This window comes from Dermacentor andersoni, chromosome 5, assembly GCF_023375885.2.
Source record: "Dermacentor andersoni chromosome 5, qqDerAnde1_hic_scaffold, whole genome shotgun sequence".
In the NCBI taxonomy this organism is placed as follows: Eukaryota; Metazoa; Arthropoda; class Arachnida; order Ixodida; family Ixodidae; genus Dermacentor; species Dermacentor andersoni.
In genome coordinates this window covers 85,720,134-85,734,243 of record NC_092818.1, presented here as the reverse complement: position 1 = coordinate 85,734,243, position 14,110 = coordinate 85,720,134, and the positions used below count along the sequence as shown (strand labels likewise).

The 14,110-nt window shown below is 43.2% G+C and overlaps 1 protein-coding gene across 2 annotated transcripts in view; it reads left to right on the top strand.

Annotated features, from left to right (window-relative positions):
- The window catches only part of LOC126530832 (uncharacterized), a 99,543-nt gene that overhangs the window by 18,358 nt on the left and 67,075 nt on the right, over positions 1–14,110 (top strand). For both annotated transcript variants that reach the window (XM_050178125.3, XM_050178123.3), the window contains exons 8-9: positions 3,108–3,257; positions 10,290–10,377. In XM_050178125.3, the coding sequence (XP_050034082.1) occupies positions 3,108–3,257; positions 10,290–10,377 (238 nt within the window). The remainder of the gene's footprint in view (positions 1–3,107; positions 3,258–10,289; positions 10,378–14,110) is intronic.

The following is a 14,110-nucleotide window of genomic DNA, read 5'->3' as shown; positions in this document are numbered from 1 at the left end:
CTTTGTTAATGTGTGTTTTGGGTACCACAGTGCACTCCCTTTAAACAGAGCCTCAAGGGACCAGGGAAATTGGTTCCATTTATCAGGAGTTTCATTTACTGAGAGACAAAGCTGAGTACACTTGCATGAATACAAAGCCAACCAACCATGAGGATGGTGTTTCGTTTAAGCGGCAGTTCCATTTAAGTGATGTCTGTTTATCAAGATTCCACTCTATAGTGTTGAAGAGAAGTATGTGGAGTCATGAAACACATCTCGGTGTCAGTTCGTGAACTAGATATTCACAGTAAAAAAAAAAAAAAAAAAAAAAAGAAAAAAAAAAGCAGTAGGCATGAAGCTACAAATTTTCCTTCCCCCCTAAATTTGGGGCTAAGTCATCTATATTCCATTTAATATATAGCAGGCAATGCTGTGAAGGCTTGAGAGGTTGCTCTCAGTCATCACATTCGTCACCAAAAAATTATGCTTTACTTATTAGAAGACACTGGGATCTTCTGTGCAATTCAGTGTAACATTAAGTTTCATACTTTTATTTTGCAAAATGTGACATGGAAGGTGTTAAAGATATGAACCTATTTACCATCTAACTGGCAAGGTGACATGTTTCTGCAGCCACTGGTAGTCTCTGTACGTATATATGTAGCTATATATTGTGGGAACAGCACAGTTCCTCAGTCCTGGCCGGTCATGCCCAAAAGCACACAGCCGAGCCTCGAACCATCGCTCGCTCACAAGTCACTACGTCCTCTACTTCTTCGACTGCTGGCTCTGGTGCCGGAGTTTCGATGATACTGGTGGCCCCGATGATGATGATGGCGGAGTTCTCATACTGCCCCTTCATTGACCATTTTTCACTGGCTAATGACTGTTACCAAGTTACCCCTCGGCGCAAGATGCACCGCCGATGACAACTGTGCTTACCAGTATCATTGTGCTTGAGTGTGACTTTTTTTTGTGTGTGTGTGTATAGGTTTACCCACTGAAGAGCTAAATTCATGACTCATAGTTTTGGTGCTGTGTGGTTCATTCTTTACTGTCATTAAATAATGGCATGTCGGCAGCACAAACCATACAGTCAGGTGGACATGTTGCTGGGCTAGTTGGTGCTTGCTAAGGCACACAATGCAGCGCACGACACAACCAAAAAGTAATTTAGCTACATGTCACAGGCACGTGTGACGTGCGTTAGTTTCTTTCCTTGTGGATGTGTTGTGGTGTTACATTGTGCCCCTTCGCAATCAATGTGTGATTTGACACAACCTTAAGTCCACAAGTTGTAGTTGTAATTCTAAGTGAAGTAGTTGTTCTGTAGAGAGCATCCAGTTCGATACAACTCCACTGCAAAATGTGCAGAGCGAGACATTTATGTAATTGCAGTGCTTGCATAGCTTCTGCAGCATTGCCTATTACATGAAACATAGTGTAAATAATATGACTACCTAAACTATGCTGAATAAACACCAAAAGTATTGAACCCCCAAGTGTTGTTAGTGTGCTCTTCAAGTTCGCTATCAAATACGGTATTGTTTGCAATACTGGTAGCATACATTTGCTTATGTTAAAATCGCTTTTGGGTCCTGCTACTTTGGGGTCGTTCATTGGCCCTTGTTCTGATCGGCCAGTGGGGGAAGTGACCTTCCAGCCTCTCCATCCCTCCTGCGACGAATCGCTTCGGGAAGCTAATAATGCATCCCCTCAAACAGACCAGCTGCGACACCAAGGCGAGGCATGTTTGGTGATTAGAGTGTTGATGGATGGTACACTGTCGGTATCCCCGACGATGGGAACAAGAAACTCCTGGAAAACGGCATTCTAGGCGTTTCCTCGTGGACTCCAGTAACCATCACGGTCATTCGGCTGGGTCATCCCAGGAAACAAGACCCGCCAGTTTTAGTCAAGTGTGACAATCCCTGTCTATGAGGCTCCTCTCCTTTCTGTGTGTTTAATGAACAAAGGGGCTGGAGGGATTGTGCGCACCCTCGCCCTCAATGCAGATCCTTCGACGATGTTGTACTTTCTGATTCGACAGAGGTGTGATGGCAGACTTCCTTGGCCTAGGGATCTAGGGAGGATATAGGGAATTTAAGTGGTCTTTTTCAACTCCTCAGAATGCACTTCAATGCAGTCAGGCTAGACTGTTGAGACATAATGTTCTCCACTCCTCATGCAGATCATTGTAAATGAACCCAGCACTCTTTGTTTTTGATGACAACCTGTTCCTCCCTTCAACAACGTCCTCCTTGTGGATGAGTCGGACAACGGCATGGGCCAGCTACCCCTTTTGACATGCCCAACCCCAACAACTCCTACGGCCTCCCTTTAAGATCACTTTTATTTATTTATTTATTTATTTATTTATTCATTTACCTCACAGGCTCCCGAAGGAGTATTGCGTGAGGGGAGGATACAGGGAATTCGCAAAAAAGAAAGGAGTAAAAAGAAATTATACATTGTTAGGCAGTAAACATGAAAGAACAAATATCTAACAATATAAATAATGCGATAAATGAAACAAAACGACTGTGCGAAGTAACAAAAAAGGAGTACCAAGAAATTATACAAATGGTAGCAGGTGAAGAAAGAATAAGACTCTAACAATGTTAAAGCAATACAAAACAAACCTTCAAATAAAACAAAAAGAAAAAAAAGCTATACAACTTTGCTACAAGTACTTACTTAAGTATGCACTATGGTTTAGTTGTGATGAATTATGGAAATAATATGCATAAGCGTGCTTTGAAGGATACTGGGTCAAGAATGTCAACTATGTCGTTTGGTAGGTTATTCCAATGCTGAATGGCACGTGGTAATGCAGAAGAATTGAAAGCATTTGTTCAGCCAAGGATATGCTGGAAACTGAGATGATTATGCAGATGCCGAGATGTACGAGATATTGTTGATACTACTTGAGTGAATGTTGAATCATTATCGTTAATTACTGGCAACAGGTACATATGTTCCTTGACAAGTTCCAGGAAGCACTGTTGCCTTTATACAGGGATTTCATACTTATGGCAAAAATATTGCCACGAGGTGACATGGCTGTCTCCATACACCTTTGTGTTCAGGATGCAAGTCTGAATGGTGTTTCTCAACAATCTTTGCAGGATGTTCAACAGTACCATGCAGCTAACCAAGTGTGCCACCAGAATAGTGCCATTCAGAACTATGTGTCATCTAGTGCTGACCTTGTGGCCACTTCCAATGGGGTGGAGCCTGGGATTCATTCCACCGTCGACTCCACGGACAGTTCGGAGGTGAGCTGTTCTGGCTAGTGTTAAAGATACCAATGAATTATAGTGTGCTTTGCTAAGTATCTGTGTTAACTGTTTTAGGTACTGTTTCTTGCATTTAGAAAGTGCCTTAATTGCAGTAACACTGCATTAATTTTTACATATCTGGCTGTTAAAAAGAAGTCTACTCATTTATCTGCGTACCCATAAAGATGTCTATTCTTAAAGGGCCCCTCACCAGGGCCCATAGCAAATTTTTGTTATACACTGGAAGTTGTTATGTGTTCTCTAGGGAGCATTCTGCCGCAACAATTTTCAAATTGGCTCATGAATAGCCGAGCTAGAAACATTTCAGTGTCGTGTACCCATGATTTCCAAAGGTGGGCTTCACTGCCAACATAGGTGCTCTCTCCGCTTGTCCCATCTAGCCTCTGCAAGTGAAATTCCTTCCCTGTGTTCTCCCATACCAGACCTCGAGGATCACATGACGCATATGTCATGGGCCCGGCCTTCATCTCTTTTTCTCCTCCCCCCCTTTTTTTTTTGGCGCTGGCACTTCCACTGATGGCTTCGCACGTGAGCTGCAGTGCACGATTTTGCCCATTGTGCACAAGGATATGTGACTAGCACTATAATTCAGTGCTACACAAATACTGAAGCGGACACAAGCAGATCGCAGAGCATGATCACGTGCTGGAAAATGGTAGAAAATGGCGAAATTTCAGTACCTGCACACGTGACTGCACGGCCGTGGGAAGAAGCAGACAAAGCGGAAGTACAGTAAAAGCTCGTTAATTCGAAATTTAGGATAATTCAAAGTAGTCGCCGTGGTCCGTCCAACAATGTATTGAAAGCAATATGTAACACATCCCGCTTATTCACACTGAAATCCGCGCCGCCACCGATAATTCGAACTCCGCATCATCGTGGATGGGGAGGGTGCTAGTGCGCGGGAGCACGTTGGCGTCGCCGCGTGGGTCGCGCAGCTTTGCTTTTGCGATCAGCGGCAAGGACGATAACACCGTCGCCGTGCGCCGTGTTCTTTGTGTACGTACGAGTGTGCGAGGGTGAGCTGGCGAACGCGGCTTGATCTCGCGTGCGCGAGAGGGGAAGGTAGGGGCGGAGCGCGCCCTCTCTTGTCGCACGCGAGGCAGGGGGTGAGGCGATGGAGGGACGGGGGGACGATCTTCGGCGGCTGCTGCTTACCATGCGGGCGCCACATCTTGAAAGCGATCTGCGACATGGCCAAAGTGCGCGCCCGCGTGGGCCTCATCTTCAAAGCGATCTGGGATGTTTGCAGAGTGCGCGTAGTGCCGGTACCTTCATATGCGATGTGCTTTCTATGTTTCGTTCGCGTTGAAGCGAGAGCTGTACGAACGTCAATTCGCTCGCTGCTACTGCTGCGTGTCCTCACTCCAGAGTTTTTCAGCGAGTTTTCGCGGTCATCGAGCGAGATGCGTTCATGTTTACCTGTGCACGCGTGACACCATGCTTGTTAATTTATTTAGTAAGCGAATGCTTACAAGTTTATACGACCGATAAAACTATTATCATTACTTCGTATAGCTATCTACTAATTTTCTATTGCAATGGATGCTTCACTTTTCGCGTGAGACTGCGACATTTCTTTTTTTTTTTTCTACGCCCCAGTAAGCGCGACTTACGCGCGGATGGAGCAAGAGCCCTCTCGAAGTCGGGCGCGCCAGACCGCGCTGGCCGCGTCCGGTTACGTTGACTGCGCCAGTGCTTCGAAGTATAGACGTTCACGCCAACGTGACGTAGCGTGTGCGCGCGTGCTCACGACACGTGAGACTATATACGCGCCTTAACCGAGCGTTTTTTTTTCTCTGACTTTCATTAGTTCGAATTTTGTATAATTCGAATTTTCATAGCATCCCCGCGGAATTCGAATTAATGAGCCTTTACTGTACATCTCTCTTGCTTCTGTGCGAAGTAAAACAAAAAACACGCAGATATCGGTTTGTGTGTTTTAATACTTCTCTAAACTTCAATTCGTCAATTCAAGCAACAGATCACGCAAATGACAGATGTCGCCTTGAATAATTCTCAAAGTCACATGTCTCAATGATTGACATCACACTGCGGACACGAGTATGTAGGCACAAGGACACGAGTACATCACCGTCCGGCTTGGAGCGCGCGCGGACGCCGCGAGGGAAAGAAAAAACGCTGTTTGGATTGAAATTTGAGACCTTTCCGTGGCACGTAGCAATATAATACTTTGCAAACACAATCGTTAATGTGCATTGTGTGCTCTACACTTATCATCTCAAAATGGCCAGACCTGGTGAGGGGCCCTTTAAGAGGAAGCTTTAGTTCGGTGGCTCCTATCTAAATACGTGGGAATGGAAAAGTAGTTTTTCTCGACAACCACTCTTCTGATTTTAATGACGTTTGTTGCATTTAAAAGGAAAACTTAAAGTCTAGAGAATGCAAGAAACATATTAATGTTTAAGCTAATAATTTTTGCAAAAAAGTTGTACCAAATTTATCGGAAATTTCTTTCACTCAGTTTCTAAAGCTTTTCTTCTTAATAAAACGGCACCATTATTTCAATTCAATGGGCTTCTCTTATATCACAAACTGCATAACAAGATAGGTTGAAGAAGGCTTCACTGCATGGTGCTGGTGTCTTGCAAAAAGGCATTTTGCAGGGCTCGATACACTTTGAAAAAAAAAAAAAAAAGGAATATGAACACAAAATAACCTAAATGTTGCAACAATGTGCACACGAATAGTCGTTACTTTTATGCAGCTCCTAAAGCAGTTAGTAGGTCGTCTTCTTATGGTAGGTTCACAGGCAGCCGCAAGGTCCTCCGTGCCATCCATAGAATAGTCATCATCAGACTCCTCAGATGAGAACACATCACTTTCCATTTCCGAGCCAAACTCTACAGAGCTCTCTGGTCTAATGAGGAGTTGTCAAAATGCTTTCTTTTATGTGCGCTTTCATTGCCTCGCTTCAGCGAGGCAGCCATACTTTATGTGAGGGTGTCATAGGCGGCAATATAATGAAAGGAGAGATACAAATGGCCCAACATGGACAAGTGTGGCCATCTAGTGTCAGGAATCACAACTAGATGTAATAGGGCTAGTATAGCCGTCACATGCTCACTGTGTGGCAAATTTTTGCTTATGACGACTGTTGTCATCATTGGTTGTATTGGTACAAAATTTTAGGACTATACTCGTCAACGGGAGGTAAAGGGTTAATAAATATTAGTGAAAATTGACACTATCTAGTTTGCAACTCCATAACTCTGCAATGAAATGCAATATCACATTTTTGTAAACTGCACCTAATAATATATCTAAAGCAGACAAAATTTATTTTTTATACACTGCTCTGAAAAATACCATTATTAAGTGAGTAGGTCTGTTGAACGGCCCATGTAAGCTATAAATTGATATATAAAATTTTTCCACTGTAGATTCTCTAGCACATGCAGTTTTACAGAACTGCAATATCTATTTTTGTTACGAAGTTACGGATTTTTAAACTTAGTGCTTCTATATTATTGTGATAGCAATTATATGGGCGCACCAAGTGAATTTTTGCCGTCGCCATCAGGTTCTTACTTCGTTACCGGTGTAAAATTGCGGCCGCAACACGATTATGGAAATGCCGAAAATTTACACCACCAGCGAAGTGGAATAGTACACTTGGTTACTGCAATATTAGCTATCTTTGTTTGTTTGAGCTCTGTGCCATCAGGTGGCAGCACCATGCAGTCCACTCACGTTTACATCTTCACCCCAACAACCAGTCCGCCTGCATTTACCCGAATATGGGACAAGCTGAAGTTCTCTAATGTTACGCGGTGAAGCATACACGAAGTGTTGCGGTGAAGCATGCCAAAAGTGGGAAGGGGCAATTGTCATGGGGCACAGTACTTATTCCTTAATTACACATGCATGCGCCCGCTTTCTCCCATCACAGTACGAGCGCCAATACACCTAATAAGTGTACTGGCAGGCCTTCAGAGCTATTTTGAACGTGTCTTGTGGTGATTGGAGCCCTTGGGGGCAGTAAAAGGCATGCATTCATTTTTTCGGTCCCTAGGGAATAAAAAAAAATCGGATGTTGACTGTAGTACAGACTATTGAAGGTATAGCGGCAGGGCTGGTAATTGTGTTATGTTTTTATCAACAGGCTTTAATAGCACTTAAGCAAACAATGCATGTATTCGGTTGTTAGTGGATGTGGCATAAGTCTCAGACCATGACCTCCGAGACATTCAGCGTGCTGCACGTGTCACCCAGTCTCTAAGGTCATGACGAGGAGCTGCACTGGTTTTCGATGTTAGACATATTGCATTAGTTTTGGTATCGAAAGTGTCTATTGTAGTTAAATTTTTTGTAATGCATCCACTCACATCTCAAATGCACGATTTTCCATGGAATCTGCTCTATACTTATGCAGTCTGAAACTTGACTTGCTAAGCAGTAAAAAAAAATTTATTGCACTTGGCTTTTAATTAACCTGTTGTGCCACTTTAGAAATCTTTGCATGTAGGGAGCTTAGCAGGGTTTCTTAGGACCAACATGCTTGAGAACCCCTACTATAATTCATCAAACAGCCTTTTGTTAAAAATGTGAAACAGCGCATCTTTACAAGTTTGACAATGCATATTGTCAAACTGATGCTGTCCTCAGAATTAATTCCAAGCGGATATGCCTTGCATGCTCACCAGCTACAATTCATAAATTGCATCATATGCCATGAGTTATTTAGTTATACATTTATTTACTGAAAACTTGTTAATTAGTCAGTTATGCATTTTGCTTATTGTGCAAGCAATGCCTGCCTCTTTGAGCAATTCACTTCAAGAGTTCAAGGATTAAAATTGTGTTATCTGCCACAGGCAATAAAAAAAAATGCTGTGTAGTCTAAAACAAACACCTGGTATATTACTCATTTATAACAAATTTAACCAATGTAAAACTTCATTGCAGTTGGTGTTTAACTCTTTTCCTACCACGCAGAAAATTGGTGTTTCTTGTAGCTTATGCCAGATTTTTTTTTTTTTGAAGGAACTACTGCACTCAATACTTTATGTAACACATAAACAAAAAGCAGAATGAGTGCACTTTTCATGCATAAAAGTTTTATTAAAGCGATGAATGTCATAAAAAAGACAAACTGCCAGAATCAAGATAGTGGGATAAAAACAGAACAAAGTTTGTAAAGACACACTTGTATCTACTAAGAAAAAAGTGTAACAGAAATTATGAGGCATATACAAAATGTATTGCAGTCTAATAGGCACTATCTCCAAAAAAATAAATAAAAAATTTTTATTGAACAGGTATTTCACTACAAAAATTTAGGTGCAAGTACTGCAGTTTGGCATGCTGGGCTGCGCCCACCGATGTTCTGGGCTGGTTTGCGTCGTCGTTGCTCTCAGAGTGAAAGTCCGAGGAAAGGGCAGCATCCTCAGGCTCGCTGCTGCTCGATCCATTGATACAATCAGACAAAGCAGAATTGCAAGATATGCTATCTTTCGAAACGCGCGCACTGCTCCGGGAGGGGGCTATTTTTGCTTTCTACTTTGACGATCATGAAACTTCGGAGTGTGTTCAAAAATTAACTCTCCTGGCGGGGAGAAAGCGAGCTGCTTAGAAAACAAAAATGCAGTTCTCCTCCTTCTCGTCCTATGGTGCAGAGTGTCTGTGAGCAACGCGGAAGGTCTCGAAAGTGCCATTTCAAACCATCAATAGCGAGCAGCCATTTTTTGCTTTCTACTTTGATGATCGCAATACTTTCGGTCTGTGTCCAAAAATCACTGCCTCGTGGAAAAAAGTGAACTGCTTAGAAAACAAAAATATATTTCTGCTTCACGTTCGGTAGCTCTGTGTGTCCGTGACCGGCATGGAAAGTCTCGAAAGCGGCGTTTCAAACTATTGTTAGCAGGCTAACGAAGCCCAATGGGCTCGGTACAAAGAGATTTAAGAGACTTCTAATTAGTCGTGTGCTGCAAAATCAGTCAGTATAAGCAGAGTATGTTGAAAAAGTGTGCTGCAGTACAATGGATGTTCTAGTGATTGCTATTGCTGCAGTTCTTTTATTTTTCTCCTCTCATGTCTTTATTAAAGGGACAGACAACCTCTCCGAATATTAATCGCGATAACCCAGCTGATGGAAAGATTGTCTGTTGCATTGGCTAAAACGAGCCTTGTTTTTCTCATTAAACATTGATTTATATTTTTAATTCTTCACTAAGTCGCTAAAAAGGACCTTTGGTGCCTCACATGGCAAAAGCATGAAGATGCATAAATAACCTGTCATGTGACCTTCTACAAGTGTATGCTGTTTCTGGTTTTTTTATTAATATTGAAATGCAGTACACTTCTTTTCTATAAGTTTTTTCTAACTTACAATGTGCAGATAAGCCTTTCCTTGTAGTGAGTAAAAAAGTGGCGCTGCCTTCACTTGACGTTTTCGATGCGTTGACTTGGCTCATCTATCGACAGAATAACGACGCCGGGGGCCACCCAGCCATGATGTAGGCATGTACTTGCGTGGAAAATGCGGCGCAAATATAAGAAAGGTCTGTACAACGATGCAGACTTGTTGTACAAGCTTTTTATTTTCAAAAGTAGCTGAAAAGGTCAAAATATTGGTGGTTAACCACAGCTGCACTCACTCCTGTGAAAGCAGAATGATGGATGACTTTCACAATTTGCAAGGCGGGCTATCAGCATCACTCTCACTTCGCAGCATGGCTGAAGGAGGGACTATTTCTTTTTTTTGGAGGCCACTCAGATTGAAAATTTCTGCTTGCAAAACATTCACACACTTTTGGGAGTAACCGCTGCAGGTGTAAACACTACCGAGAGTGAGCTTCTTGTTGTGCCATAAAAAACTGGGTCCTTAAAATTCGGTTGTCTGTCCCTTTAAAGGCGAGCAAAATTAGACTAGGTAGTGCCATTGTTGCTACACAGTATGTCCCCTGTTAGTATAATCATGAACACTCGAATATGAAGTGTTGCTTGTTTGCTGGATGCTCAGAACTGTTTTACTTTATCTCAAAGCATGTCATCACTTCGGAAGCCTATGTGGACACATCAAGTCAACACCACCATCATCATCATCATCATCATTTACAAGAAGACAGTCATGGTAAGAAAATTTGGCGTCCAAACTGCCGTGCTGCCACATCTGTTGTGCAATACTTTGACAGGCTATTGTACTAAACGTTTTTGTGGCGCACTTCAAGTGCCTTGATTTTAACAGCGCATCTAAAAGCTGTAAAGTCCTGCACAAATTCTGATGGAGGCTAGTTAGGTGTTGCACCTATACCAAGAATGTTACATAGTGCTTGAATTTCTCGATCTTTCTCTGTACTTGGTTGACAGTTGTGACATTTATTGTATTGTCATGTTTCAGTTAAACTTTTTTGTCATTCTGTGTCACTGCATTCGTTTACCGTCAGAGGGACTTGAATGAATTAATTTTAGCCTTAAATACTTACAAATGCTTTAAATAAATAGCCATCTTTTTAATGTTTCCTCCTGGGTAACTATTCCTTTGGAGTAATTGTTTCGATATCAATTGTCCAAGGCTTTATGCAAAGCAGTGAAAACAGGTTTCAGGCACTAGGTTAGTACAAGGCCCATTCGATTTGCCTGCACCACTGTGAACAAGTTCAAGGTGAGCATGCAAAATTAGGAAATTATTAGAGGTGTGTGAATAGGAATTTTTGAGACTGAATCGAATACGAATTTAGTTCCAGAAGTGATTGGAATCAAATATTGAATAGTTTTCTTATAATGAACAGCCGTTGTCATAATTAATGTAAAACAATGTTCACATCCTATTATTCTTCAAGTGAGCAATTTTCTGCCATTACATAGTACATTATAACAGTAGTTTATTGAAAGCACAAATGGAGCATTTTTAGTAAACAAATAGCTTCTTGGCATGCACAGGACTGTGCAGAGAGTGTGAATAATCGCTGTATATCCTGTAAAATATGGCTACCTAAGCGACGTAGCTTGCTCCACAGCACAAGTTCTCATGTTTTATGTCTATTCTCATGTTTTATGTCTATACTGTGTGTGCGGGGGTGAGAGTTTACGATATTATTGCTCTAATTTTATGTTTGATTGGGTGCAGTTGATATTTTGAAATATTTGAAATGTTTTAGAAGAATGCAGCAGAACCTCGTCCATACGAGAAAAAAAAAAAACACGAAAAAAGAAAGCATACTAACTGGGAAAGCGTACAATTCGAACTAACTGAAGGAATTTCACAGACTCAATACTGTTGACATCTACGTAATGCAAAGCGTCATGTGGTTCGTTGCAGCACGAGATGCTGATGCAGGTCCAGCCGGCAGTGCTTCGGCATTCCGAAACATGTTTTGTTGTTTTCCCATTGTGTGGTGTTTTAAGAGGCGACAGGAAACCGAAACGAAATCGAGCTGGTGGGCGACGCTGTATGCCTGCCGTGGAAGTGAAACGTGATGCCCACATCGCACTGCCTGCAGCAGGGAATGGCAGCGCGTTTGGATTATTGCCTACTAAAAGCGCGCAGTACACTACCAATGGCACTACACACATCATGCACTGTAAAACAGATAGGTGAAGATGCTTATCCTGATAGGTTTGGCAGCGATAGCTATGAATGTGGTGTGTGACGACCCGGGTGGAGATTTGCTGGTACCGGAATAGGAAGCTGCATGGCTTCATTTTCACATGAGACGGGCGCCTGTATACTGTTCTCGATCATGCGCCCCTCGTGACTTTTTTTGTTCACATGGGTTCTAGCAGCTGGAAAACGTATATGATTGCAGTCTGCAGCAGGAAAGGGTGGCAAGTTTCGGTTATCGCCTAATAAAAGCGTGCACTACGCTTCGACGGCACCACGCACTGTGAAACAGATAGGCGAAGATGCTTATCACAATAGGATTTGTGATGATTGCTGTGAATGCTGCGTGCGATGACCCCGGAGAATATTTCATCATCATCATCCTCAGCCTATTTTATGTCCACTGCAGTACGAAGACCTCTCTCTCCCTGTGATCTCCAATTACCCCTGTCCTGTGCCAACCGATTCCAACTAGCACTCGCAAATTTCCTAATTTCATCGCCCTACCTAGTCTTCTGCCATCCTCGACTGCGCTTCCCTTCTCTTGGTACCCATTTCGTAACCCTAATGGTCCAACGGTTATCATCTAACCTGCGCATTACATGACCTGCCCAGCTCCATTTTTTTCTCTTAATGTCAATTAGAATATCAGCTATACCTGTTCGCTCTCTGATCCAAACCCTGCTCTCTTTCTGCCTCTTAACGTTGTGCCTGGCATTCTTCGTTCCATCGCTCTTTGCGCGGTCCTTAAAGGAAAGCTGAAAGTTTTTCCAGAAAAAATGAGTGAAGAGCAGTACGCCGTGGTTTTCAACCCTCTGAATTCGAATATCGCATCGAAATTGAGTGAAAGAAAGCGCAAACATATTTTATTTCGACGAAAAGTGCAGCAGCAGACACGCCCAGCTCGCGCGCCTCATTTCCGCCTGTGATTGGTCGGGCGCCTCGTGACGTCAACAATGGCGTTCGTCCGGACCGACTGCTGCCGCTACACACGAAGCACGGTGCAAAGTAGTTTGGTGGTGTTTTGCTGGGACGGTCATGGAAAGTTTTGAGAGCTTGCGTTTCCCTGAGGAGTTCGGCGTTAAGTCAAAACTCTACGAGAGCGATTTTGCGCGCAACGGTGACGGGCGACGGCTTCGAGCGACAAAACGGGCCGTCGCTTGAACAAATTGCTCGGTGTTGTCGCTCTATCGCTCGTTTCTAGAAATCTAGAACTCGTCGCTCGTCGCCCGGAAATCTATGAGCGACTAACCAATTGTGCGAAGGCGAAACTGGATGTACATAACTCCAATACTGCTGTTTGTCGCACGGAACGAGCAAACTATTGAATTTTACACGTGCAAGAATAAGAACCTAGTGCAAGACCTTCAGAAATATTTTATACTCCTTCTTCAGTAAAATACATCAACTTAAATTGATAAAGCATGCGTCACGCTAGTTCGGCGCGTATATTTCTGCCCTCATTCCGGGAAGTCGTCGCTCAAAGCTGTCGCTCGCGTGGAGTTCGGCTTGCAGATGACGAGTGAATGCGACAGCCATCACCTCGCTTGTAGCGCTGTCGCTGTCGCGTGCAAGATCACTTGTAAGGGGTTTATACTTGTACATACTACACATACGTACATACTTGTACATACTATATGTACGAGCCAATTGCGAAGAGCCGGCCTCTCCAAGAAGCAAAAAATGCTGGTGCAAGCGCTGCTTTCCACGCGAACGCAGGCAAAGTGTTAGCATCTCCTTGTGTTGGAAATGTTCTTTGGCGAGTATGTTTTTTGCTAAGCTGCATTCAGCGTTCCAGTGAGTACGTTTCCGGGCAAACAACTGTAGTGTTATGTTCCTGCATGCCTCCTCGTAGAACGTAAGCGGTGATGCGATCTTCAGCATTTGTGCGCTGCCCCAAAGCTGTCGGCAATCTACACAGATGGTTTAAACGTGGGAAAAGTTTACCGGCTGTTGTAGCACGTGTAGTATAGAACCTTCATCAGCGCGCCATCCGCACGCTACTCGTCACCGGCGAATTCCGTCGGCTACGTGAGATGGTCGGTTTCTTATGTGTGCGAGAGAAGGGGGTCTTGGTGTGAGCAGGCTTTCCAACACATGCAAACTTTACGCTTGCACTGCGTTATGGCAGCTGCATGCAGGCTGTTTCACAACACACGTGTGAATAGAAATGTCGCGGTGCTTGGCGATGAAACCTGCGTCAAGGGTGGGCGATAAACATGCGCCTTCCGTTCAGCGTGCTAACAATTTTTTTTTTAGGAGA